A 26,997-nucleotide genomic window follows, 5' to 3' on the forward strand; every position below is an offset into this window, starting at 1 on the left:
AGTGATATCAATATTCCAAAAGAATCAGTAACTAAAACTGACTTTAGAAGAAACAGAAAATCTGAATATTTCTGTAACAATTAAAGAACTGAATCAGTATTTTTCCCACATAGAAAACACAGGCCCAAAATGGCTTCACAGGCTAGTGTGACCAAAAATTTAAGGAATGAATAATTACTATTTTACACAAATGCTCAGAGAACTGAAAAAGAAGAAATACACATACACATACATTTTAGTGCACATACATTTTAGTATTTTAGTGCACATACATTTTAGTAGTCTTATATATTCAAAAGCAGATAGAATATTACATAAACGGGAAATTCCAGGTCAATCTCATTCCTAACCACAGATGCAAAAGTCCTAAAAGAAATAATGCCATCAATTTGCAAAAAAAGATCATGGCAAAACTAAATTTAATCCAAGAATTCAAGATTGGTTTGATATTAAGAAATCTATTAATGTAATTTATCACATTAAGGGATTCAAGGAAAAAAATTAAATACACACCCACAATTATTTCAGTGAATGCAGATAATACATCTGATAAAACTGAAGGCCAATGCCATTCATGATAAAAATTCTTAGCAAAATAAGAATGAAAGGGGATACTTCCTTAACCTGAAGGATTATCTATAAAAACTTAAGCACACATCATATTCAATGGTGAAATGTTAAAAGCAATTTCTTAAATATTAAGAAGAAAAACACCAAAAATGTTAGCTATTGTTACTTCTTTATTAAATACAATGGAGGTTTTAGTAGATATAATAAGACAAAGATTGGGGAAAGGAGAGAAAAGAAAACTGCGTTTAGAGTGGTTATTATTACCTACACAGAAAATCTAGAAATAAAAATCTACATTAGTATTAGAATTTGAGATTCATATTCTCATTAAAATTACTTTATATACATTTATGGAGGACAAAAAGACAATAGAAGGTTCTACATATAGTATTTAAAATATTTAGTAAGTTTACCTTTAAAGGTGGGTTTATGAGTGATTTTTGTTTCAGCTTTTTAGTTTTCCCAGCGTTCTGCACTAGATTATTTTATTTTTTTTAAAAGATTTTATTTATTTATTCATGAGAGATACAGAGACAGAGAGAGAGGTAGAGACACAGGCAGAGAGAGAAGCAGGCTCCTCGCAGGGAGCCCGATGCGCGACTCAATCCTGGATCCTGGGATCACGACCTGGGGCAAAGGCAGGCGCCCAACCGTTGAGCCACCCAGGCCTCCCTGGATACTTTATTTTATAAGGGAATATGGGAATAATGTTACAAGATGTCAAATAAATTCATAAAAATCAATTTTATGTCTATATACTAGCAAAAAAAAAACAGAAATGCAATTTAAGATACTTAAAAGCAATACAAAATATAAGGATATCTAGGAACAAAACCAAACCAAAAATTTACAATACCTTTCTGAAGAAAATTATAAAAATTGAAAGAGAAAAAAGAATTTAATATACAGAATGATATACCATGTTAATGATTAAAGAGGCTACATAACATAAAGATACAACTTCTTTACAAATTAAACCTACAGATGCGACACAGTTCTCATCAAAATCCTCAAAGAGATTTTTTTTTTTTTTTGTGGAATTTGACAAGCTAGTTCTAAAATTCATATAGAAAATGAAAAGGACACAAACAGTTAAAGACACCTCTAAAGAAGAAATATATCAAGGAAATTGCTCTACTAGAAAACAAGCTTTATTACTAGGCTTTAATAATTGAGCTAGTGCAGCATTTGTGCTGGGACAGATGGGAAAACAAAGAGAAAGCTCACAAGCAGATTCCCTCTGATAACTGGAGCGAGGACAGAGGTTGCACTACATAAGTCAGTAGGAAAAGGAGGGCCTATTTTAAAAACAGTAAGATAGTTATCTTTATGGAGAAAAAAAATAAAAATTCATCCTTACCTGATACCATATCCTAAAATGAATTTTAGATTGAAAATCTAAAATTTTTATCTCTAGAATAGAGGTGGGAAAACAGGAATGGATGACTAATTCTGATTGATGGTATGGATGTTCTCTCAGTAGAGATTATCTTTGAGCTGCTCTTTGGAGGATAAAAGGAAGAGCAACGTAGGAAATGGATTTCCAAGCTGAGAGAACAGCAAGATCAAAGTCCCATAAACTCCCAAGACTAAGAGGCATTTTCTGGGCATGGACAATCAGCCCAACTGAACAAGAAAGACAAAGATGATGAGGGACGACTGGTGCTTTATCACATTTTTGCACTTCTATTTCACTATGTTTCTGGCCTTCATCCTGGCCAGAATCAGCTATATTCACAGGAAGGAAACATTATTAGTGCAGTCCTTCTAGCCTAGTAATAGTCAAAACACCATTCTTATTAATTGCAGCTCAGATAGGCAAAAAGACACCAAAAACATTTTTTAAAGGCGTGAGAGGTTCAAATTACCTTTTCTTTTTTTTCTTCAGTATTTTGATCCTGGTTATTAGCGATTTTGTTGGCCTTGTTATGCACACTAGGAATGACCTATGACCACACACACAAACACACACATAAAAGAAGGAGTAAAACATTTAAATGTTGCAATCATTACATTTCTTAATGTATTTTTTAAGCAGTTAAAATCTTACTTAACTAAGTGACTTCATCTAAAAAGTAAAGACATGAGAAGTAGAGTTCAAGGGGAACAATACAATTTGAAAAGTACTACAAGCTAGATAACCCAAAATATTGTGTGAAAGTGAAGTAAAGATAATGCTGACTAAAATGAAAGTCAGGATACTGATTGTTATCCAAACATCTCATTTTGCAAAATATTTTTAGGAGTGAGCTACATGAATCCCTAGAACATGGATGCATCATTTATTGGCTAGATTTACCTTATTCATTATGGTACCCCAATTCAAGTATGTTATCTGCACATTGTGCACTCAATAAATATTTCACTATCACTGTTAGCATGAAGATAAATTACAAATATACCTATATCCCTGGATAAAAGCTCAATGAGAGCTGGGATTTAGTGATTTATCACTATATACATAGCACTCAAAAAGAACTTATTACATAGTTGCACTCAATAAATGTTTATACATGAAAGGAAATAGTTTCATTTCATAGAAATACTTTTAATTCTCAATGGTGCCAACAGCATAGATTGTTTTATAAAAAGAAATGAGTCAAAAAGTAATCTATGAAACATCTTAGGAAAATATAAAATTTTTAGTGATTTTTAAAAAAGGCTTCTCAAATAGTTAACACAAATAATCTTGGCATAGAATCTGATGACAGACATGAAGGTTGTAAGAAAAAACAAATCTTCTTTCCCAGAAATGTAAAGAAACTGCCTGCCTAGGGATAATTTAAAAAACAAAACAAAATAAAAAACACCTCTCTCTAAATACAATTTAAGATTATATTTTCTTCACCTCACCTTTAGTATGGATTCTATAAAGAAATAAACTAATATTGGAATAAACGAGAAAGTTGCAGAAATGTTTCATTTCAGTAAAAAACAGCAGGGGCACCTGGCTGGCTCAGTCGGTAGGCATGAGACTCCCTACATTGGGCATTGAGACTACTTAAAGACGGACAGACAGAAAGAAAGTAGTAATGACACATCAACATATATTTAATGTTTTATATGTGAACAATGTGTTAGCGCTTAAGTATTTATTCTTCTATTTAATACACACAACAATCCAAGTCAGAATTCAAAAACTGGTAGGTCTATAGAGATGTATATCTTGTCCTGAAGAATCTTAAAGGACTTTGCCTCCTTGACAAGCTTGAATTCTTGTCCACACTGTATCTATTTTTCCTCTGGGAAAAACTAACTGAAGCTGAACAACAGAAGCTCTGGGATGGGACAAAACTGCTTTTTGAATAGCCAGAAATATACCTCTGTAAGTGTATCATTAGCAAAATTTGGAAAATCAAAGGCTCACTAGGAAGACTGCATCTTTAGTAAAAATAGAAGGCAGCGTATTTCTTGTGGAAGAAAAAGCCATATTTTTATATGATCAATATGCAAATATACACATCAGAACAGTTTAGATGCCATTATGAAACAATGGCATTAGGGCAACAAATGGAATATAGGGGAAAAGAAAGCAACATATGATAATAAATTTAATGAACTGAAGTAATGACCCCCAATTTCAAACAGGTTTGTTTCAGAATGTGGAAAAATAATATAGATGCTACTGTGAAATGTAGTTATGTTAAGTGGAAAAAATTTACCCTGGCATAAAAACTTTCTATAGAGAAGTGTAGTATAAATTATTGCTTCTGCTCTTAAATAAGAATTTGCCAAATAAATCTAAGTGGAAACCAGGAAATAATCTGGAACTTTACCTTCTGAACTCAGTTTCCAGAAATAAAAGTGATAGTCTCGACTGCCTTCTCAATATTGTAAGAGTTAAAAGGATTCCAAAAAGGAATTAAAAAGTGGATTCCCCAAAATGTCATATATGACAATGAGAAGACTCTATTCAGTTCACCACTCTCAATCAGTCTTTGGGGTATCAACACAGTACTAAGACTGGAAGGGATCATATTGCACTGCAGTACAGCACAGCAGAGCTGCCCTAGTGGGGTGAGACTGCAGACAGGTCAAAATAGAAATGACACCCCTGCCCTCAGTGCAGCCAAACATCTGTTTGCCCAATTTGCCCTACAAATAGTATTTTCTGTATGCCTTGACATACAAAAGGTTGAAAAGCACTGCATTACTTATTGAAAAGCATTAAAAAAAAATATGCAGGGATGTCTGGGTGGCTCAGCAGTTAACCATCTGCCTTTAGCTCAGGGCATGATCCCGGGGTCCTGGGATTGAGTCTCACATTGGGCTTCCTACATGGAGCACCTATTTCTCCCTCTGCCTGTGTCTCTGCCTCTCTCGTTAATAAATAAACACAAATCTTTAAAAATAAATAAATAAAATATGCAGGTTTTCTACTGCTCAGAAGTGCCTATGTTTTGAACAGGTGTCCTCCACTATAAAAAAGAAACATAAACATTTCTTCCAGTCACAGGGCTTAAGGGTGATATTTCTGCTGCATATTGCAAAGTAAAATATGTATCCAGCCGGTGACATCTATGAATCAGAGTTCTAATTCCATACCAAAAGAGCAATTTATTATAGATTTATGGTTAAATATTGCTAGTTTTGAATTTGGAATGTCCAACAGAACATGAACCATGTTTGCATTTTTACACTCTTAATAAATAGAATATGGTGATACCTCTAGAATGTTTTCATGCCTGACTCCCTTTATGTTGTTCAAAGTATTTTATAAACAAAGTAACTGGCCCAGAAGAGTTAAGTAATTTGTCTCTAAGTTAGCAAAGCTGGTAAACAGTGAATCAAGGAATGGAAAACAGGTCTGACTCTACAGCCTGTGATTTATACCAATGCAGACCAGAATGACTCAACGTTGACCAAAAGACCAAAATCAAAGAAAAATTGTGAAAGTGAAGTTAATAACTAAATCTGTATATAAGTAGTGCTTTTTCTGGGTAATAGTAGGATCAAAATGAAAATATGTAGAAAAATACATGGAGGCAAAAGCTTGGTCCATAGATATACAGAAATATTTTTTGAAATATATAGAGAAAAACATTTTTGAAAATAGCAACTAAAGCTTACTCTTGGAGTGGATGACAAGCTCTGAACAACGAACACCACAGGATTTCCTGCATTCTTAATGGCCTCAACTGCTTCTCTGTGTGAGGCATTCTGCAAATCTACTCCAGACACCTAAAACACAGAAGTAATTGTATTTCAATTAGAAAGGCTATAGAATTCACATGTATTATCTAGTTATGAGAACAGCTAGAGTCCAATGAATTAGACCAAAGTAAAAAAATAGTAAGACTCACCCACAGAAAGCTTTGTTGTTTTAAGAGAACATATTTAAGGAAAATAATACTCTACCTTCAAGAAAAGTAAGACAAATATCTTAATAACAAGAGCCCTGGTTAAATATAATTATCCAAAATAGGTAGCTCAGTCAGTGACACAACCTTAAGAAGCTTCTGAGCTGAAATGCCTCCTCTGCCATTAACACAGCACATAATCCTGAGTGGGGACAAGGGAGGATGGTCTGGACTTTTAAATTGAGGAGTATGATATTTTAAGCAAATTGAGCATTATTTCAATTGAACAGTTGAATATTTTATCAAATTATGTTTTAAAAAAGAACCATGAAAATATCTATAGGTTCTTTTTACTAAAAGTGTACTCTGTTCAGTAAATTGAGTTAAGTATAAACAGCTTCTCATACAAATTTCAGAGAACCTAACTTGCAAACATGTTCATAATCTCCAAGAGCATTCTGTATTTAACATACTTAACAGAACCAATTTTTCAAATTGAAAATGTAACAAAGCCTTGAAAAATCTTGGGGTAGCTCATGGTCACTGTGGCACAAGTTAGGGAGACTGGCTTTAGACAGGAGCACAAATATTTCATGTGTTATCCCAGATACAGTCAGAAAAAAGAAAAAAAAAAAGATACGGCATGCAGTGAGAGCAAGGGGAAGTTCCTTTTTGACTGCTTCTATTTTCTCCGTGAAATAAGAAACATGTACCAGAAAGTGAGATTAAGATTGAGGAAGGCAGTTTAGGAGGTGTGAAGGAGCTACCTCTGGAACCAGGAGAATGAAACACCCATGGAAATATTATAGGATTGCAGGAGAGAACTAAAGATTCACTTGATAAGGAGCCCATGAGTTTAAAATGAGACCAGACAGCATAGCTGGTTATGTTCTACAGCCATGCTGGGGACCTGAAATAGGCAAAGAGCTGCATTTAACTAGGATGTGTTTTCCCCAGACAAGTTCAGTAAAAGCAAAGGGGATCCAAGATGCTGGAAGTGATGAGGATGATCAGTCACTGAAGCAGGGCAGAGTAAGGAGAAAAACGAGCTTATTCAAAAAAAATTTTTTTTTTAAGATTTTATTTATTTATTCGAGAAACAGAGAGAGAGAGAGAGAGGCAGAGACACAGGCAGAGAGAGAAGCAGGCAGAGAGAGAAGCAGGCTCCATGCAGAGAGCCCGACGTGGGACTCGATCCCGGGTCTCCAGGATCACGCCCTGGGATGAAAGCAGGCGCTAAACCGCTGAGCCACTGAGGCTGCCCAGTGAGCTTATTCAAAGCTGAGGGACACAGAGGTAAGGGCACTAAGGCAGGAGACAGAAGCCTGGTGTGTGAGAGGGGTTTAAATGCAGGGGAGTATAAAACACAGTGGAAGAGGGAGAGTGCAGAGAGGTGGTCAGGGAGGCAGCTGAAGCCACACGACTGAGAGGCCATGGCAAGAACTTTGGCCTTTGATTCTAACAGACATCCACAGGAAGGTTTTGATGCTCTGTAAAACCTCTTTTCCCATATGAACTCAGGAAAGATATGAATAGTAGTAAACGAATATAGAAAAAAATTTAAGTGAAGCTTAAAAGCCATCACAACAGTTTGATAAAGCACTTTTAAAAAATATTTTATTTACTCACAAAAGATACAGATACAGAAGTAGAGACATAGGCAGAGGGAGAAGCATTCAACAATAAGAGAAATAGGGGATCCCTGGGTGGCTCAGTGGTTTAGCGTCTGCCTTCGGCTCAGAGCGTGGTCCTGGAGTCCTGGGATCGAGTCCTGAATCGGGCTCCCCACAGGGAGCCTGCTTCTCCCTCTGCCTGTGTCTCTGCCTCTCTCTCTATGTGTCTCTCATGAATAAATAAATAAAATCTTTGAAAAACAAACAATAAGAGAAATAGAAACTATAGAAGAACATCTTCCAGTAATAACCAGCTTTTGTTTCCCCAACACAGATTTCCACAGGGTTAAATGGGAATCACTGAAGTTGGGAAGTTAGGGAAAAAGTGGAATTCTGTTATATTAACAACAGAAGTATAATCTTAGGTTTTTCTCAGCTTTAAATTGATAACCCTAGAAGTGTATCCATTCACACAGGTAGGATCTATTTCTTAAAATGAAATTAAATTCTAACTTTCCAGTTCAAAGAATTCTTCTTTATAGAGACCTAGATCCTTTATGCAATTGTTTCAAGGCGGTGAGAAATGAGTATTAAGCTTTATTTAAAAACAAAACAAACGATGACTGCTTTTCACTGGAAAAAAAAGTAAACAATGACACAGTGTGCTTGACAAAATAAATCTTAAAGTGTTAATATTTCAAATCTGCTGTGAATTTAAATAAATTGTTAAATCTGAGATGAAACAGTGGGTTCTTATTAGTATATGAAAGTAATGATGGATTAAGTGAGAGAATACTTTGTATTCAATTAACAGCAGAGAAAGATGAGGGGGAAAAAATCACAAAATTTAAAAAGATAAAACAATGAACAAGCCAATTAGAAGACAGGCAAAAGCCATGCACAAACATTTCACTAAAGAGGACAGGTACAAACATCATGAAAAGTTCTTAATCATTAGCCATTAGGGAAACTCAAAACAACAATAAGAAATCACTACCTATGAGAATGTCCAAAATGAAAAAACAGTGACAACACCAAATCTTGGTGAGGATGTGGAGAAAATGGATCACTCACATATTGTTGGTGGGAATGTAAAATAGTACAGCCATTGTGGAAAATATTTGCTTTCATAACTAAAAATAGACTTAACCATACAATCAGCAACTGCGTTCTTGGGCATTTACCTCAGACAAATGAAGACTTATTTTCACTTAGGAACTTGTATGCAAATGTTTATAGAAGTTTTATTCATAATACCAAGAACTGGAAACTACCCAGGTGTCTTTACTTAGATTTATATTTTTAAGATTTATTTACTTAAAAGAGAAATGATGAGCATGTGTAGTGTGGGGAAAGAAGAGGGAAAAAGAGAACCTCAAGGAGATTCCTTGCTGAGCACAGAGCCTGATGCAGGCTCATCACACAATCCTGAGATCATGACCTGAGCTGAAACCAAGAGTTGTCACCCAGGTGTCCCAACCCAGGTATCTTAAAATGGGTGAATGGTTAAACTGTGGTACCCACATCATGGAATACTATTCAGGCATAATAAAAGGTAATGAACTATTATTGATGGACACAACAAATTAAATCAACTTCAGTAAAATTATGCTGAGTGAAAAAAGCCAATCTCAAAAAAGATGCAGAATACATAATTCCATTTTTGTGACAATTGTGAAATAACATAATTATAGACATAGAGACATAGATTAGTGGTTGCCAGAGAGAGGGAAGGGATGGGGGATGTGGCGGAAGAAGAAGGATGGCTGTAGAAGGTAGTACACGGGAGTCTTAGGGCGATACAGCTGAGTTTCTTGATTGTGGTGGTGATTTTGCAAGGCTACACACGTGACAAAACTTAGTAGAGCTATAAAAACATACACGGTCATACATCAGTGCATGTATAACTGGTGAGATTGAAATAAGGTCTATGAGTTGTGTCAATATCAGTATTTTGGTTTTGCTATTGTACTATGGCACATTAACACTGGGGGAGGCTGAGGGAAGAATAATGGGACTTCTTTGTACATTTCTTTATAATTTCTTATGACTATTTCAAAAAAAAGTTAAGGAGTTGGAGCACTGGGTGGCTCAGTGATTGAGTGTCTGCCTTTGGCTCAGTGCATGATCCTGGGGTCCTAGGATCGAGCCCCACATCAAGCTACTACCCACAGGGAGACTGATTTTCCCTCTGCCTACGTCTCTGCCTCTCTGTGTGTCTTTCATGAATAAATAAATAAAATATTAAAAAAAAAGAAACTTAAGGGGTCTTTAAATTCTGTGCCCTTTAAATTCTGCTCTGTAAAGTCTACCACAATGGATTGACCCCTTCTCCAATAGAGTCTAGGAGGATGACCATGGCTATCCCACTGACACATATTTATAAAATGTAGAGCTTGTTACAGGGGATATAGCCAATAATATTGTAATGATATTGTATGGTGACAGATGCTAACTACACTTGTGGCGAGCATTGTGTTATAGGATTGTCAAATCACTATGTCGTATACCTATCACCTACAACAACAAGTTGATTTAACACTGTATGTCAACTATACTTCAGTTTAAAGAAGAATATTAGAACTTTTTTAAATGATGAAAAAAATAAGAGTTTGTTAAAGGCTATTGGAGAAACATTCTGTTAAATTGTAAAATTGTCTTTTTAGGTCAGCTGAGCCTTCGTATCTCATAAAATTATACAAACAACATACAAACTAGGGCATCAAAAGAAAATACACCAGTTGTATACACACATAATCCAACAAATGAATCAAGGACCTCAGGTTAAATGATTACAGTCTTAAAGTATGTTTCAAACAAAAACAGAATTTTAACATCATTTACCTCAAGTATTTTATCTCCAGTTTTAAGAGCATTTGTTTTTCCTGCTGGACTGTCTTCCAAAACTTGTTTGATAAATATACCTTTAAGTTCCTCTCCATTCTTCAGGCGTTTTATAACAGTTTGTCCACCAACAATACTAATACCAAGAGATACGTTGGGTTCTCTAAAAATCTCAACACTGTAAAAAGAAAATAAATTCACTTATTAACAAGTTAATATAATTTGTTGGGTTGTCACTGTGTTTGACTTGTACCATAATCTTGTGACTCATATTTTTCTTGTGGCTCATATTTTATATTAATATATTTTTACAAATGTTATCAAAATTATACCTAGTTCTGAAATTATATGACATTATCAATAATTCATGGCACATGTGAAAGCTTGAATTTGGAAAAAGATTTCTAAAACAATAAATACCTCTTAATATTCAGAGATTTTGCTAGGTCTTAATGTTCCCTTTTCCTATCACAATATATTTTCTATAATTAGTTCTTTTAATCTATATCCATAACATTAGCAAAGAATGGGTGAAGGAAAAAACAAATGGTGAAAAAAAATCAAGAAAGTAGTATTTTGGTAAAAAGCACAGACTTTCACAATAAAATAAATTTGCCACTAAAAGGTTCTTTGCCCAAGTTGCTTTTTTCCAATCAGCAGTTTAACCTGTGGTTCTTTAAGTAGGGGGACAGATTTTACTCTTAAACCTGCAAGGTTCTCTTTTCCTCCAACTCTCCACAACACTTTTTAAAATAAACTATGGAATAAAACTTGCCCTTCAAATGGTTATGAATTTTGCTCAAACAGCACAGATGTGGCCAACAATTAACTGAAATAAGAAAGTAGTTCAGAAAACAGCTCCCAAGAGTTTTTTTAAGACCAAACTCAAAAGTGCAAGAAGAAAACAGACAATGTGGGTGGGTACTATGGAATTAATAAAGCATACAATAAAGAAAGAGCAGCTAAAGGAAGACTATTATATTCTGTTAGTCCAAAGCACAAACTTGGACTAACACAAGAGGAGGAGGATAGAGATAAGTGAATACATGACAGAAGCCTCAACTACTGTTGTGTGTATTAAAAAAAAAAAAGGAAGAAATTTCACTGCATTCAAGGCAGTGATGCAATTATAAAGAACACTTAATCCATCGGTTACATGGACATCTGTAAATTGCTTTTTCTGAAAAAGTACGATAAAAACTTTCCATTTAATGTTGATTATAGTCATTTTGCCTGACTAAAAATCCCTAGATAAGACAAAATGAAACTGAAATTTAGGCCAGCCTACATGTGTATTATGGCAATTTCTCAATCAGTGCATGTCCAAATGACACTATAAAATTAAAGAGCAACTACTTGATTGTGTTCGCCTACTGAGAAAGCCAATAATGTCATCAACATACATTCTTGGTGGACCCCAGTGGCTGAAGTTTGGAGTTTCTTCTCCTTCACCCTCTTCTCTTTCAGGTAACTCACTACGGAGAGAGAAAAGAAAAAATACGCATACAACTTGTAAAACACAGTGTTGTATTCAAGGTTCATAGAAACTCTTGAAATTAATCTATATATAGCTAAATAGTTCTTAATTTTTAAGCTTTAAAATATTTATGTCATCAGTTAACTACCCTTACTAGCAAAAACATATTGCTTTAATGTTCAACTTAATAAATATCCACCTACCACAAGAAAATCATAGAATTTATATAAACATTTTCATTGGTGACATTCGAGGTGCTATTTTCTTTTTCTTTTTTTTTTTTTTTGAGGTGCTATTTTCTAAAAATCTGTGTTTGATTTGTACAAATTCACATTTGATTCTCTATCAATATAGAAAATATTAGGAGATATATTCCTTAAAACTTGGTCCAGATTGACCAGTGAAGAGAAAACTTCAGCATAAACCAACATCAATAGCTGAAATGGCTAAATGGTTAGTAAGCACAAATGCTCTTTCTAGATCTGCTACCCTGGCTCTAAATAATTCCCTTGTCATTTGTATACCATGAATGTTTTGTGTCATCATCCATCATTTTGCAGTCTGCAGAGAGATTTACTTACGATAGACCAAATTCGATCCTCCCACCTACCACTACCATACTTTCACCCACTGACTTATGTTAGTATGGAAAAAATAACATAAAATGCTGAATTATAGAATAGTTACAAAAGTAATGCTATCGAAAAGGGCAGGTGCTTTACATACATTATCTGGAGGAGTCATCAGGAGTCCTAAGCTCCAGTCTAACCTATACTATCAAATAGATGTGTGACTCTGGACCACCAAATGAGACCATAGGTCTGATAGTATAAATTGTATTACTCTCTACAAAAATGTGGGCACTACCTCTTCTGTTTCATGTTCACAGAAAACCTGTGAAGCAAGCACACTGCAGGCCATACTATTATAATTTCCACATGAGGAACTGAGCTCACAGAAGGCTCATACACAACCTCTTCACAGTATCCAAATCTTTGTTGCAGCACTCAAAGTTTCAATGCTCCATTTTTCTCTGAACTCTCAAATGGAGAGTTTTTTCTCTCAGACTCTCAAAAAAGTAACAAAACTCCACCTATTTGCAGCTTCTACAGACAGACTTTCTAGGGTATAAAGGTTTAAGGGTAAATAAAATCTCACCCACTACCAGATGGCTTTTTTTGCCTCAGCCAGTGTATTTTTCATGATTAAGAACATCACAATATTCAAGGAAAAAGAGCTTGGCAGATACTTGCCAATTATTTATCTAATGTCCTCTTCCTTCTTCCTTACCAACATAACCTCTCTTTTATTCCAGGTGGTACTATGCTCAGCTTTAAAGAAATATATTTTCTGGACTTCTTTTCAGCTAATGGTAACTAGGTGCTAAAGTTCTAAAATGAAAGTAAAAGCCCCTAGAGATTTCCAGAAAAACCCATTAAATGGAGAATCATCTGGCAGGAGCCTTTCATTCTAGGATCTTCCCTTTCTTTTTTCTTTTTTTTTTTTTCTTTTTTTTTAAAGATTTTACTTATTTATTCATGACAGACACACAGAGAGAGGCAGAGATACAGGCAGAGGAAGAAGCAGGCCCCATGCAGGGAGCCCGATATGGGACTTGATCCCGGGTCTCCAGGATCACGCCCTGGGCCGAAGGCAGTGCTAAACCGCTGAGCCACCAGGGATCCCCCGGACCTTCCCTTTCTTCTTGCCTAGAAGGCAGAGCCGACATTGGTGATGAAGCATCCATTTTAAAATCATGAAGAAACAACTAAAGCAATACATTAAGAATAGCAGAGCAGAAAGGAAGAAGGTGTTTAAGGCCCCAACAGATCACCTTCCTCAGGAGTGTTTTTTTTTTTTTTTTTAAGATTTTATTTATTTAACCATGAGAGACACACAGAGAGGCCAGAGACATAGGCAGAGGGACGAGAAGCAGGCTCCCCACGGGGAGCCTGATGTGGGACTCGATCCCAGGACCCCAGGATCATGACCTGAGCCAAAGGCAGATGCTCAACCACTGAGTCACAACCAGGTGCCCTCTTCAGGAGTTTTTACATTAAAAAAATTAAGGCCCTGTTTGGTTAAGCCACACTAAGTGGGGTGTTTGTTTATAAGCAGCTGAATGCAATCCCTAAATGATAGGCATGATCCTACTAAATTAAGTCTTCATTTTATCACAGTACATTATTCTTTGCACATGTACATAGAAGTTTGTTGGATAATTGTAATAGCAGAAACTTTGGTACTTTGATTACTCTATATAATAGTAGAAATTAAATGATATATGACTGGCATTTAACTGAGGCCGAATATTCATTTCCTTTAAAATTTTTTTCATTTGAATTTGTGTCAAAATTTTCCCCATGTATTATAATTACTTTTTATTTATTAGCATCTTGATAGCCTATCCTATTGATCTAATTTATCTGCTATCCCAAATATGATACACTGAGATTATATCCTGTTTTTTGGAATATGGACATTACTGCAAGGAATATCTTTATGCTCTGCTATATTATATTTTTTCATTTTAATTTTTTATATTTATTTATTTTAGAGAGAGAGAGAGAGAGAGAGAGAGAACACACACATGCAAGCAAGGGGAGAGCCAGCGGGAGAGGGAGAGAGAATCCTCAAGCAAACTCCATGCTGAGTATGGAGTACAATGTGGGGCTCCATCCCAGGACTCTGAGATTATGACTTGAGCCAAAATCAAGAGCTGGCCGCATAACTGACTGAGCCTCCCAGCCACTCTGCCTTCCTGTATTTTAGAATTCCCCTTTAAATAAATATTAATTGAAGATTACAATTAAAAACCCAAAAACCAGGGGATCTTTGGGTGGCTCAGCGGTTTAGCGCCTGCCTTCCGCCCAGGGTGTAATCGAGTCCCGGGATCGGGATCGAGTCCCACATCGGGCTCCCTGCATGGAGCCTGCTTCTCCCTCTGCCTGTGTCTCTGCCTCTCTCTCTCTGTATCTCTCGTGAATAAATAAATAAAACCTTTGAAAAAACAAAAAACAAACACCGAAACCTTTGTTCTCTCCATTTTCTACTTTCCTGTATCCCAAAATTGTAACATTGTGTTAATAAATAAATTTGGTTTCCATCCCTGGTTCCTGACACTGAGCTTCTAAAAGCCTTAAATTTCTCAAGTGATAGAGGGGATAGGATCATCTTTTGTTATTTATAATAAACCCTTTTCAACCATACCTGAATTTATTATGCTAATAAGGTAACTTTTGGTGAGAACCTAGATACCTTCAGGATGGGGTTTGATGGCCAGGAAAAACAACCATATGGTTAGTTAGAACTTTCAGTCCCTCCCTCCTCTGGGAAGAGGAGAGGGGCTAGAGATGGGAGTTCAATCACCAATAGCCAATGAGGTAATCAATCATGCTTAATGTAATAGAACTTCCATAAAAACCCCTCAATAGGGTTCAGAGAACTTTCAGGCTGGCAAATACATCAAGGTACTGATGTACTGGCTGTGAGGGTGATGCAACCAGGAAAAGCATGGAAGTTCTGTGTATCCTCTATACCTCCTCCTCCATAACTTGCCCTATGCAACTCTTCCATTGGCTATTTCTGAGGTACATCTTTTATAATAAACCAGTAAAGGTAATTAAAGCACTTTTCCTAAGTTCTGTGAGCCATCCCAGCAAATCAAACCCGAGAAAGGGATCATGGGAACTCCCAGTTTGTAGCTGGTTGGTCAGAAGTACAGCTAGCAACATGGGACTCATGACTGGTATCTGAAGGCAGGTCAGTCTTGGACTAAGCCCTTAGCCTGTGTGATCCACACTAACTCTGAGTAGCTAATGGCAGAACTGAATTGAGCTGTAAGACATCAGTTAGTGTCCAGAGCATCAGTTGGTAGGAGGAGGGAAAAACTCCCACATTTGGCATCAGAAGTGTTGTGAGTGAGCAAGAACAGTTCATAAGAGAAATTAAGAAAAAAACCCACATAGGTATTTTTACTATGGTATACGTATGCTACTATTCTTTAACTTTTAAAAAGCTAAAATAGAATGGAAACCAAGTGTTTGTTTGTTTGTTTATTTTTTGAAACCAAGTTTTAACATTAGTATGGACTATTAGTTTCCCTATTCAAAAAAGTGAAAACCCAAAATTTCCAAAACAGCTGGCTTTCACACACAACTAAAGGGGAAAAGAAAACGCTGTCTAGAATATGCAAATTTTTAGTTTTCTTTGATGGTATAACAAAAGTATTATTATGTTGGAAGAAACTTACTGACTTTTCCAAAGCATATTATCTTTCTTTTTTTTTTTTTTTAAAGATTTTATTTATTTATTCATAGACACAGAGAGAGAGAGAGAGAGAGAGAGAGAGAGAGAGACAGACAGAGGGAGAAGCAGGCTCCATGCAGGGAGCCCGATATGGGACTTGATCCCGGGTCTCCAGGATCACACCCCAGGCTGCAGGCGGCGCCAAACTGCTGCGCCACCGGGGCTGTCCGCATATTCTCTTTCTTTAGGAAGTTGATACACACATGTTTTATTCAGATTATTTCACACCTAGAGAGAGAGAAAACTTGCAAAAGCTTAAGGGTACCTGGTTGGTTCAGTCAGTGGAGCATGTGACTCTTGGTCTCAGGGCTGTGAGTTCAAGCCCTACACTGTTTGTGGAGATTACTAAAAATGAAATCTTAAAAAAAAAAGAAAAGAAAAGAAAAAGAAACCATCTTGCAAAAGCTTATCCAGATAGTGTGATTTGTTTTGGAAATGCCATCATAGGAGATGAGCAACTATACAAACCAATGTGGTCACTTTATATTGATGAATGCATATACCTTTTAACCCAAATTAAAATTTCACTGAGAAAGTATTTTTACTGCACATCTAAAGATCTAAATTTAAGATCTAAATTTACCCAAACGTATTTAAAACATTAACAATGGATCTCTGACCTCAAATTTTATAATTTGCACTGATTAATCATGATCACTACCTCAGTCAGAATCTCATTTTAAAATAAATGAAATTCACATCTCACACTCATCCAGAGTTTTATAATCAATTTTTCCCCAGAGGAATTAACCATCCAATAGAAAGTGCTTTTTATTTTATTTAACAAATGGCCAAAGTTACCAGTTTTTTACAGAATTGAGAGGTAAGGTGAAGCACCCCATTCATGAACAAGTGGATATTAATGTAAGATTTGATCATAATATACAATCTGTTTGCAAACCAAATTTGCAAAAATTGCAAAACATCATACAAAAATCAGATGAATCAGAACTTTTCTTTTCAACATAACCTTTTCCCATATAAAATTTTCATATACTAAGTACTAAGCCATAATAAGAGTCAAGTAAACTCAGCCCTCTAAAATCATGTAAGCAAGATGAGTTTTGGTTATGGCCAAACGATCTCAAGATTTCTTTTTCCTCTTTAAGTACACCATGACACACCATAGGGGATATGAGCATTTGGAACCAGGGATGATAGCACTAGTATTTTTCAAACTAGTAGAGCTATTTACCCAATGTCACACTATGATTTTGAAGTTGCAAAGCAAATTATTATCTGCCACCACTATACATAAAGAATTAGGCATTCTCTTAAAGTTTAGAAGGGAACAGACTGTGCTGAGGAAAATAAGCCAGACTCAAAAAAGTACCTACTGCATGATTACATTTACATGCGTTCTAAAACAGGAAAACAATTTACAGTGTTAGAAGTCACATTAGTAGTTGCCTGGGGGAGGACACTGCCAAGGTAGTGACGACATATCTTGATCAGGCTATTGATAACATAAATCTACCAAAATTAAGCAAACTGTCCCTTAAACTGTGTGTATTTTATAAATATGTAAAATTGTGTTTAAGAGTCTTATTAAGAATCAAGAGCTAAAGCCAGAATGAATAAGTTGCTTTCTTACAACAAATTTACTTCTCATTACTTCCATAGAGACTGAATTAGTAAACAAAGATCTAATTATATTTTTAAATGCATGAGTGTAGGGGCGCCTAGGTGGCTCAGTTGGTTGAGTGTCTGCCTTCGCCTCAGGTCATGATCCCAGGGTTCTTGGATCGAGTCCCCTATTGGGCTTCCTGCTCTGCCGGGAGCCTGCCTCTCCCTCTGCCTCTCATGAATAAATAAATAAAATCTTGGAAAAAACAACAACAACAACAACAACAAAGGCATGCATGAGTGTAATATGAGTGTAATGCTCTATGTATCTCCTGTCCTAATTTTTCACATTTGTCTTCACCTGCAGAGTATACAACAGCCCCAACAGCATTATACTAGAAATCACACGTTTTCCTACCAACTCAGACATACCACGGTAGTCTTCATTCAAATGCACACATGTATTCTCCCCTAATTCTCAGCCTCCCACCAATGTTCTGACTCTATACATAATTTTTGGCAGTTTACCTCAAAGATAAACCTATTAGATATCCACCATTGTCTTAGAAGGCACGAAATGCCAAGCACTATACTGGGGCTCAAAATACAACAAGAATTCATTTAAACTTTTCCACAACTATGACAATCTGCTTCCTATTTCACCTGCCATATTCATCATAAAGGATCAATCCCAGAAAGGATTTAATTTCATTTGCACACTTGTATACCTATAACATGACTTTTTTTTTTCAATTTTATTTATTTATTTTTTTTAATTTTTATTTATTTATGATAGTCACAGAGAGAGAGAGAGGCAGAGACACAGGCAGAGGGAGAAGCAGGCTCCATGCACCGGGAGCCCGACGTGGGATTCGATCCCGGGTCTCCAGGATCGCGCCCTGGGCCAAAGGCAGGCGCCAAACCGCTGCGCCACCCAGGGATCCCTTTTTTTCAATTTTAAAATAAATCTTTCATCTCAAATTTATCTTCCCAGAGTTTAGGGTCTGATATCTTGTTTTCCACTATCAGTTGATATTACTCATCACACACACACACACACACACGAGCTACAATCTCCTTCTGTTTTAATAAACTCAGCAACAGAGAAAACTGCCCTAGAAATCTCTGAGCCCATGAGTCTATCCTTGTCATCTAAGATCACTGCCAACGTTTCATTAAACACTGTTCAAGGCATTATATGAAATCCTTTATATGCACTCTTATTTAACTTAACTACCCACTTTATAAGTGAGGAAATACAGACGTGAAGGAAGCCTTCTTAGGGTTGTATAGCTACAGATAACAGAGGAAACGTTTGAACAGCACTTACGATATAGCTATACTAGAAATCTGCTATTAGTCTGAGAAATATCCATGTTTACCATTCTGGGCACCCATATGTCTTTAGGCAGCAGGTGATGACAAAGATGAGTTAGAAAATGACTGAAGCCAGGTGGATTCTGAAGACAGGATCTCAAGTGACCTCACAAGGAGAGAAGATACTGGCACAAAATCACTTGGATTCCCTCCAGTGGTATCATACCCTGCTTGCCCAGAGTCCCCTTCTGGAGATCTTCACTTTCAAGGAGCATCTGATCCCTACCACCAGTCCTGTTGATCGCCTGACTCTAGAAGCCAGAAGAGCTCATGTTCCTGTTCACATGGGATTTTAAAAATCAGTGTTACCCAAAAAGGAGTTCATTATCTCCAATCTGGTGCCCCAATTTTTGTGACTGCTGTAGAGGGGACACCTCTACATTGTTTGGCTCCTGGGACCAATTAGGCTTATACTCATGAGTCCCACTAGATTATAACCAACAGACAAAGAAGTCTTCAACAGCTACCACCCCCAGTGCATAGCAACAGACCCAGGAGCTTGGTCTTTCCATGAAGGAGCCTATTAATCATTAGGACTGTGGCCTGAGAGGTAGGGTTCTAATAAAGCACACATCTTGGGGCTGGGTAATCCTTTCCAGAGACCTTGGAGGGCAAGTGCTCTCATCATGCTCACCCTCTCTCACACTCCAGAGTGCCACTGACTCCTGGAGTGGAGCTTTCCCTCAGTCTGGTGCCCAGTGTTTGCAGTTGACATCCAGAGGACACCCCTTGACTGCCTGGCTCTGGTGGATGAAGGATCCTGCATTCCTAGATCCCACAGGACTATGGCAATCAGAGGAGGATTCTTGTCAGGCAACTGCCACCAGGGCAATTCAAAGACAGCAGACTGAGACATATGCCACAGTCTTTCTGTGAAAAAAGGTCACTTTACTTACTCTGAAGCTGCAGACTGAGAGGCAGATTTTAGGTTTGGCAGACATTCAGCGGCCTATAGTGCTGCTCTAAAGGAACTTAGGCTATGAACACCATCTTGGCACTCTCCCTCTGCTTTGCTCTAGCTCACTGGTATCTCCCAAAAAGGATCTTATCTACTCTCCTGGAGCCCCAATTTTTGTGACTGCCACCCATGGCACACTTCTAGATTACCTGTCTGGTGGACAGTAGGGCTCACACATGTGGCCCTTCGGGAATATATATATTTGCATGCTTTTAAAGCTGCTTCCTTCCAGTTGGCCTGAGTCTCCCCTTGAGGACACTGGCAGGTATTGGCACATCCTCAACTACTGGGAGCTATTAAAAATCCAATAGGCTGATTGGAAAAGTACAGAGGTTTGGGAAACAACCAAGAGCTGTGATAGAGCTGAAGAAAAAGTTTCATCTCCTACACAAGGCAACTCCTTTGAGAGTGGGAGATGGCTGTTTCGTCAACTGTGCAGAAACCAACACAGAAAGTCAAGCAAAATGAAGAAATATTCTAAATGGAAGAATAAGGAAAAAAAAAAAAAAACTCAGAAGAATATCCTAATGAAATGGAGAAAAGCAATTTACCTAAAAAAGAGTCCAAAGTCAAGGATATAAAGATAATCAGTGAACTTAAAAAAATAATGAATAAAAACAGTTAAAACCTCAACAAAGACATGGAAAATGTAAGAAAGTACCAAACAGAAGTTATGAAGCTGAAGAACGCAATAACTAAACTGAAAAATACACTAGAGGGGTTTAATAGATGACTAGATGAAATGCAAGGGTCAGGCAACTCAAAGACAAGGCCACGGAACTCACCCAATCAAAGAAGCAAAAGGAAAAATGAATTTAAAAAATGATAATAGGGATCCCTGGGTGGCGCAGCGGTTTAGCGCCTGCCTTTGGCCCAGGGCGCGATCCTGGAGACCTGAGATCGAATCCCACGTCGGGCTCCCGGTGCATGGAGCCTGCTTCTCCCTCTGCCTATGTCTCTGCCTCTCTCTCTCTCTCTCTGTGTGTGACTATCATAAGTAAATAAAAATTAAAAAAAAAAGAAAAAAAATGATAATAGTTTAAGGGATTTATAAGACAACACCAACAAACTTTTCATTTCACTTTTTATAGGCCTCCCAGAAGGAGAAGAGTGAGAACAAGGCACAAATCTAATCTGAGGAAATCATGGCTAAAACTTCCCTAACTTGGGGAATGAAACAACCATCCAGATCCAAGAAGCCCAGAGAGTTCCAAACAAAATGAAACCAAAAACATTTACACCAAAACGCATTATAATCAAAATGCCAAAAGTTAAAGACAAGGAAAGAATATTAAAAAGCAGCAACGGAAAGAAACCTTGTTACATGTAAGTTCCACCCTCCTCTCCATAAGACTATCATCAGATTTTTGAGCACAAATGTTATAGGCCACAAGGAAATAGCACAATATATTCAAAGTGCTGAAAGAAAAAAAAACTTCAAACTAAAAATACTCTATCTGGCAAAATTATCATTCAGAATTGAAGGATAGATAAAGAATTTTCCAGACAAGCAAAAGCTAAAAGCTAAACCACTAAAGTGGCCTTACAAGAAAAGTTAGAGGGACTTCTTTAAGCTGAAAAGAAAGGGGCTAATTAGTAATGAGAACACATGTGAGATATGAAATCTCACTAGAAAAGTAAATATATAGTAAGGATCAAGGATTATTTATAAAGCTAGTGTAATGGTTAAAAGATTTTAAAAATTGTAAAAATAACTATATTACGATAACTAATTACAATAATTAGTTAAGGGGTACACAAGATAAAAATATGTAAAATATGGCATCAAAAGTAAAACATCATGGGGGTATGTAAAAATGTTGAGCTTTAGAATGGGATAAAATATAAGCTATTATCAACTTAAAATAGACTTATAGATATAAGCTATTATATGTAAGTCTTGTGGTAACCAAAAAGCAACAGTAAACACACAAAAGATAAAAGAACATAAGCATACTACAAAGCAGTCGTCAAATCGCAAAGAAAGAAAGGCAGAGAAGAAAGGAACAGAGAAAAACTACAAAAACAGAAAACAATGAACAAAATGGCAATAAACACATACCTGTCAATAATTACTTTAAATGTAAGTGGACTAAAATCTATAATCAAAGACACAGAATAGCTGAATGAATTAAAAAACAAGACCCATCTACATGCTGCCTGCAAGAGATTCACTTCAGATATAAGGACACATAGATTGAAATTGAAGGATGGATAAAGATATTCCATGAAATGGAAACCAAAAGAAAACTGGAGTAGCTGTATTTGTATCAGACAAGACGACTTTATCAGAGACAAAGAAGGGTGTTATATCATGATAAAGGGATCAGTCCAATAAAAGGATATTTTATAAATATTTATGCCCCAACATAGGAGCACTTAAATATATTAAGTAAATATTAACAGACCTAAAGGCAGAAATAGCAAAATAATAATAGTAGGGGACTTTAATTCCCCCATTTACATCAGTGGAGAGATCTTCTAGAAAGAAAATCAATAAGGAAACATCAGCCTTAAACAACATGTTAGGCCAGATGGATTTAACAGACCTATTCAGAATATGCCATCCAAAAGTAACAGATACACATTCTTCAAATGCACGTGGAATGTTTTCTAAGACAGATCATATGTTAGGCCACAAAACAAGTCTTAATTTAAGATGACTAAAATTAAACAAAGCATCTTTTCTAACTTCAGTGGTATAAAACTAGAAAATAATTACAAAAACACTAGAAATTTCACAAATATGTGGAGATTAAACAGCATGCAACAATCAATGGTCAAATAAGCAATCAAATGAGAAATAAAATATCTTGAGATAAGCAAAACTGTAAATAAAACATACCAACCTTTATGTGATACAGCAAAAAGGAAGCGCATGGTAATAAATGCCTATCTCAAGAAACAAGAACCACCGAACTTTACACAGTAAGGACCTAGAAAAACAAATGAAGTCCAAAGCTTGTAGAAGGAAGGAAATAACAAAGATTAGAGCAGAAATAATGATATTGAGACTAAAATGACAGTAGAAAAGATCAATGAAACCAAAAGCTAGTTCTTTGAAAAGAAAAACAAAATTGACAAATGTTTAGCTAGACTTACCAAGAAAAAGAGAGGACTCAAGTAAATGAAATCAGAAATGAAAGAGATGTTACAACTGAAATCAGAGAAATAAAAAGAATCATAAAAGACAACTATGAACAATTTTATGCCAACAAATTGGACAACTTAGAAGAAATAGATAAATTCCTAGAAACATACAATCTTTCAAGACTGAATCAGGTAGAAATAGAAAATCTGAACAGACCATTAGCAAGAAGATTGAATCAGTCATCAAAAACCTCCCAATAAATAAAAATCCAGAACCAAATGGCCTCACTGGTGAATTCTACCAAACATTCAAAGACATTTAAATACCAATCCTTCTCAAAATCTTCCAAAAATACAAAGGGCTGAACTCTTCCAAACACATTTTACAAGGCCAGCATAACCTTGATACCAAAACGAGATGAAGACACAACAAAAAAAGAAAATTATAGGCCAACAACCCTGATGAACATAGTTGGAAAAATCCTCAACAAAATATTAGCAAACCAAATTCAACAATACATTGAAAGGATCATACATCATAATCCAGTGAGAATGATTCCAAGGATGCAAGTATGGTTGACCATTCACAAATCAGTGTGATACAAGACATTAACAAAATGAAGGATATGGGTAGCGTGGGTGGCTCAGCAGTTTAACGCTGCCTTCAGCCCAGGGTGTGATCCTGGAGATCCGGGATCAAGTCCTACACATCAGGTTCCCTGCATGCATGGGGCCTGCTTCTCCCTCTGCCTGTGTCTCTGCCTCTCTCTCTGTGTGTCTCTCATGAATAAATAAATAAAATCTTAAAAAAAAATGAAGGATAAAAATCATATGATCTCAATAGATGCAGAAAAAAAGCATTTAGCAAAATTCAACATCCATTCATAATAAAAAAACTCTGTTAAACAAAGCCGGCATGGAGAGAATGTACCTCAACATAATAAATGTGACATAATAAATATGCAAACCCACAGCTCATAACAGAGTCAACAGTGAAAAGGTGAAAGCTTTTCCTTTAAGATTAGGAACAAGACAAGGATGTCCACTCTTACCATTTTTATTCAACATAGTACTGAAAGTCCTAGCCAGAGCAATTAAACCAGAAAAAGAAACTAAAGGTATCCAAATTGGAAATGAAGAAGTAAAACTTACTATTTGCAGATGACATGATATTTATTATGTATAGAAAACTCTAAAGGCTCCTCAAAAAACTGTTAAATTCAGTAAAGTTGTAGTATACAAAATCAACATGCAAAAATCTATTGTTTCTCTATACTAATACAAAGTATCAAAAAGATAAATTTTCTTACAATCTCATTTACAATTCCACTGAAAAGAATACCTAAAAAAAGCTTAACCAAGAAGATGAAAGATTTGCATATTGAAAAATACAAGATATTAATGAAAGAAATTGAAAACAACACAAATAATTGGAAAGATATTCCATGTTCATGGATTAGAAAACTTATTATCATAAAAATGTCTGTACTATCCTAAGTAAATACAGATTCAATGCAACTGCTATCAAAATTCCAATGGTAGTTTTCACAGAAACAGAACAAACAATCCTAAAATTTGTATGGAACTACAAAGAACCAGAAGAACCAAAGCAATCTTGAAAAAGAACAAACCTGGAGGCAATATGCTTCCAGACTTCAAACTATATTATAAAGCTATAGTAACTAAAATAGTATGGTATTGGCATAAAAAGAGACATAGATCAATGTAATACAGAGCTCAGAAACAAACTCATACATAGATGATCAATTAATTTACAACAAAGGAGCCAAGAACATACAGTGGGGAAAGGATGGTCTCTTCAATAAATGGTATAAGGAAAACTGCACAGCCACATAGGAAGGAATGAAACTGGACAATTCTCTTACAGCGTATACAAAAATTAATTCAAAATGGACTAAAGACTTGTAAGAACCTGAAACCATAAAATTCCTAGAAGCAAACATAGGTGGTGAACTCCTTGGCATAGGTCTTGGCAATTATTTTTTTAATCCAACACCAAAAATGAAGGCAAAAAAAGCAAAAATAAATAAGTGGAATTACATCAAACTAAAAAGCTGCTTCTGTTCAGCAAAGGAACCCATACACAAAATGAAATGGAAATCTACTGAATGGGATCAAATAATTACAAATCATCTATCTGATAAAGGCTAAAATCAAAATATTTAAAGAATTTACACAACTCAATGCCAAAAACCAAACAACCCAATTAAAAAATGGGCAGATGGGCAGCCCTGGTGGCGCAGTGGTTTAGCGCCGCCTGCAGCCCGGGGTGTGATACTGGAGACTTGGGATCGAGTTCCACGTCGGGCTCCCTGCATGGAGCCTGCTTCTCCCTCTGCCTGTGTCTCTGCCTCTCTCTCTCTCTCTCTAAATAAATAAATAAATCTTTAAAAAAAAATGGGCAGATGATCTGAGTAGACATTTTTTTTTTTTAAAGAAGACATGCAGATGACCAACAGGTACATGAAAATATGCTTAACATCTTAAGTCATCAGAGAAATGCAAATCAAACCCTTAATGAGATATCACTTCACACCTGTTAGAATGGCTATTATCAAAAACAAAACAAGAAATAACAAGTATTTGGTTGGCAAAGACATGGAGAAAAAGGGAACTCCTGTATACTATTACTGGAAAGGTAAATTAAAAGAAATATGGATGTTCTTCAAAAATTTTTAAATACAACTACTGTATGATCCAGCAATATCACTTCTGGGTATCTGAAAAAAATAAAAACACTAAGATGAAAGATATATGCACCCCCATATTCACTGTAGCATTATTTATGACAGTAAGATACAGAAACAGCCCATTAATAGATGAATAAAGAAATCATGGTGCGCGCGTGTGTGTGTGTATGTAATGGAATATTATACAGCCATAAAAGAGTGAAATCTTGCCATTTGAGACAACATGGTTGGAACTTGAGTGTATTATGCGAAGTGAAATAAATCAGACAAAGAAAGACAAATACCACAGGATCTCTGGGTGGAATCTAAAACAAACAACAAAAAGATAAGCTCATAGATACAAAGAACACATTAGTGGTTACAAGAGTCAGGTGGTAAAGGTAGGAGAAATAGGTGAACTGTTTTTGTTTTCAGTTTAAAAAAGCTGAATAAATATTCTGAGCTATAGTCAGACATATTACCCATTGCACCACTGGTCCACTTTAAATTGAATATTAAAAACAAAAAACAAAAAAACAAGCTTCCAAAGGTACAGGGAAGTCGGTATCAGTGTGATGCAAAAGCACAGTGCAGATTAAATAACTTTGCTGGGTCCTACACAAAAATTAATGCAAAGTAGAAACTCTAAAATGCCATTCAGCATTTCATGATACCCTGATCTAAAAGACTGTCTTCCAAAAGAATTTATGCATTACTCAGGAAAGTTCCTGACTCCATGGGGTATATCTTGAAAGACTAAAGGGGGGAAATAGAGGAACTCTTCTAGAATCTCCTGAAATTTCAATAAACCCTGAATCTATGGCAGCAAGTCAATAAAACAACATCCAAATACAAGACTGATCTCTCAAGACTAAAGTTAAGTCAAAACTCTTGAATGGGGCAGCCTGGGTGGCCCAGCGGTTTAGCGCCACATGGGTCCAGGGTGGGATCCTGGAGACCTGGGATCGAGTCCTGTGTCGAGCCTGCTTCCCCCTCTGCTTCTGTCTCTGCCTCTCTCTCTCTCTCTATCTCTCATGAATAAATAAATAAAATCTTAAAAAAAAAAAACTCTTGAATGCCTGTGCCTGCATAAGAAATCAGTTTATCAAAGTTACTTTAAGAGAAAAAGTAGTGAATGGGGTAGGAATCAAGTGCATCTTCCTTCTCTGAAGCTGGAAGAATTGAGTAAGACAATAGATATTCC

The 26,997-nt window shown here is 36.1% G+C and overlaps 1 protein-coding gene across 6 annotated transcripts in view; it reads right to left on the reverse strand.

Annotated features, from left to right (window-relative positions):
* Window positions 1-26,997, reverse strand: part of PATJ (PATJ crumbs cell polarity complex component) — a 356,206-nt gene that overhangs the window by 202,725 nt on the left and 126,484 nt on the right. For all 6 annotated transcript variants that reach the window (XM_038537344.1, XM_038537342.1, XM_038537341.1 and 3 more), the window contains exons 23-26: window positions 11,731-11,802; window positions 10,328-10,505; window positions 5,641-5,751; window positions 2,439-2,516 (exon numbers count right to left, since the gene is read on the reverse strand). In XM_038537344.1, the coding sequence (XP_038393272.1) occupies window positions 2,439-2,516; window positions 5,641-5,751; window positions 10,328-10,505; window positions 11,731-11,802 (439 nt within the window). The remainder of the gene's footprint in view (window positions 1-2,438; window positions 2,517-5,640; window positions 5,752-10,327; window positions 10,506-11,730; window positions 11,803-26,997) is intronic.

This window comes from Canis lupus, chromosome 5 (assembly GCF_011100685.1).
Source record: "Canis lupus familiaris isolate Mischka breed German Shepherd chromosome 5, alternate assembly UU_Cfam_GSD_1.0, whole genome shotgun sequence".
NCBI lineage: Eukaryota > Metazoa > Chordata > Mammalia > Carnivora > Canidae > Canis > Canis lupus.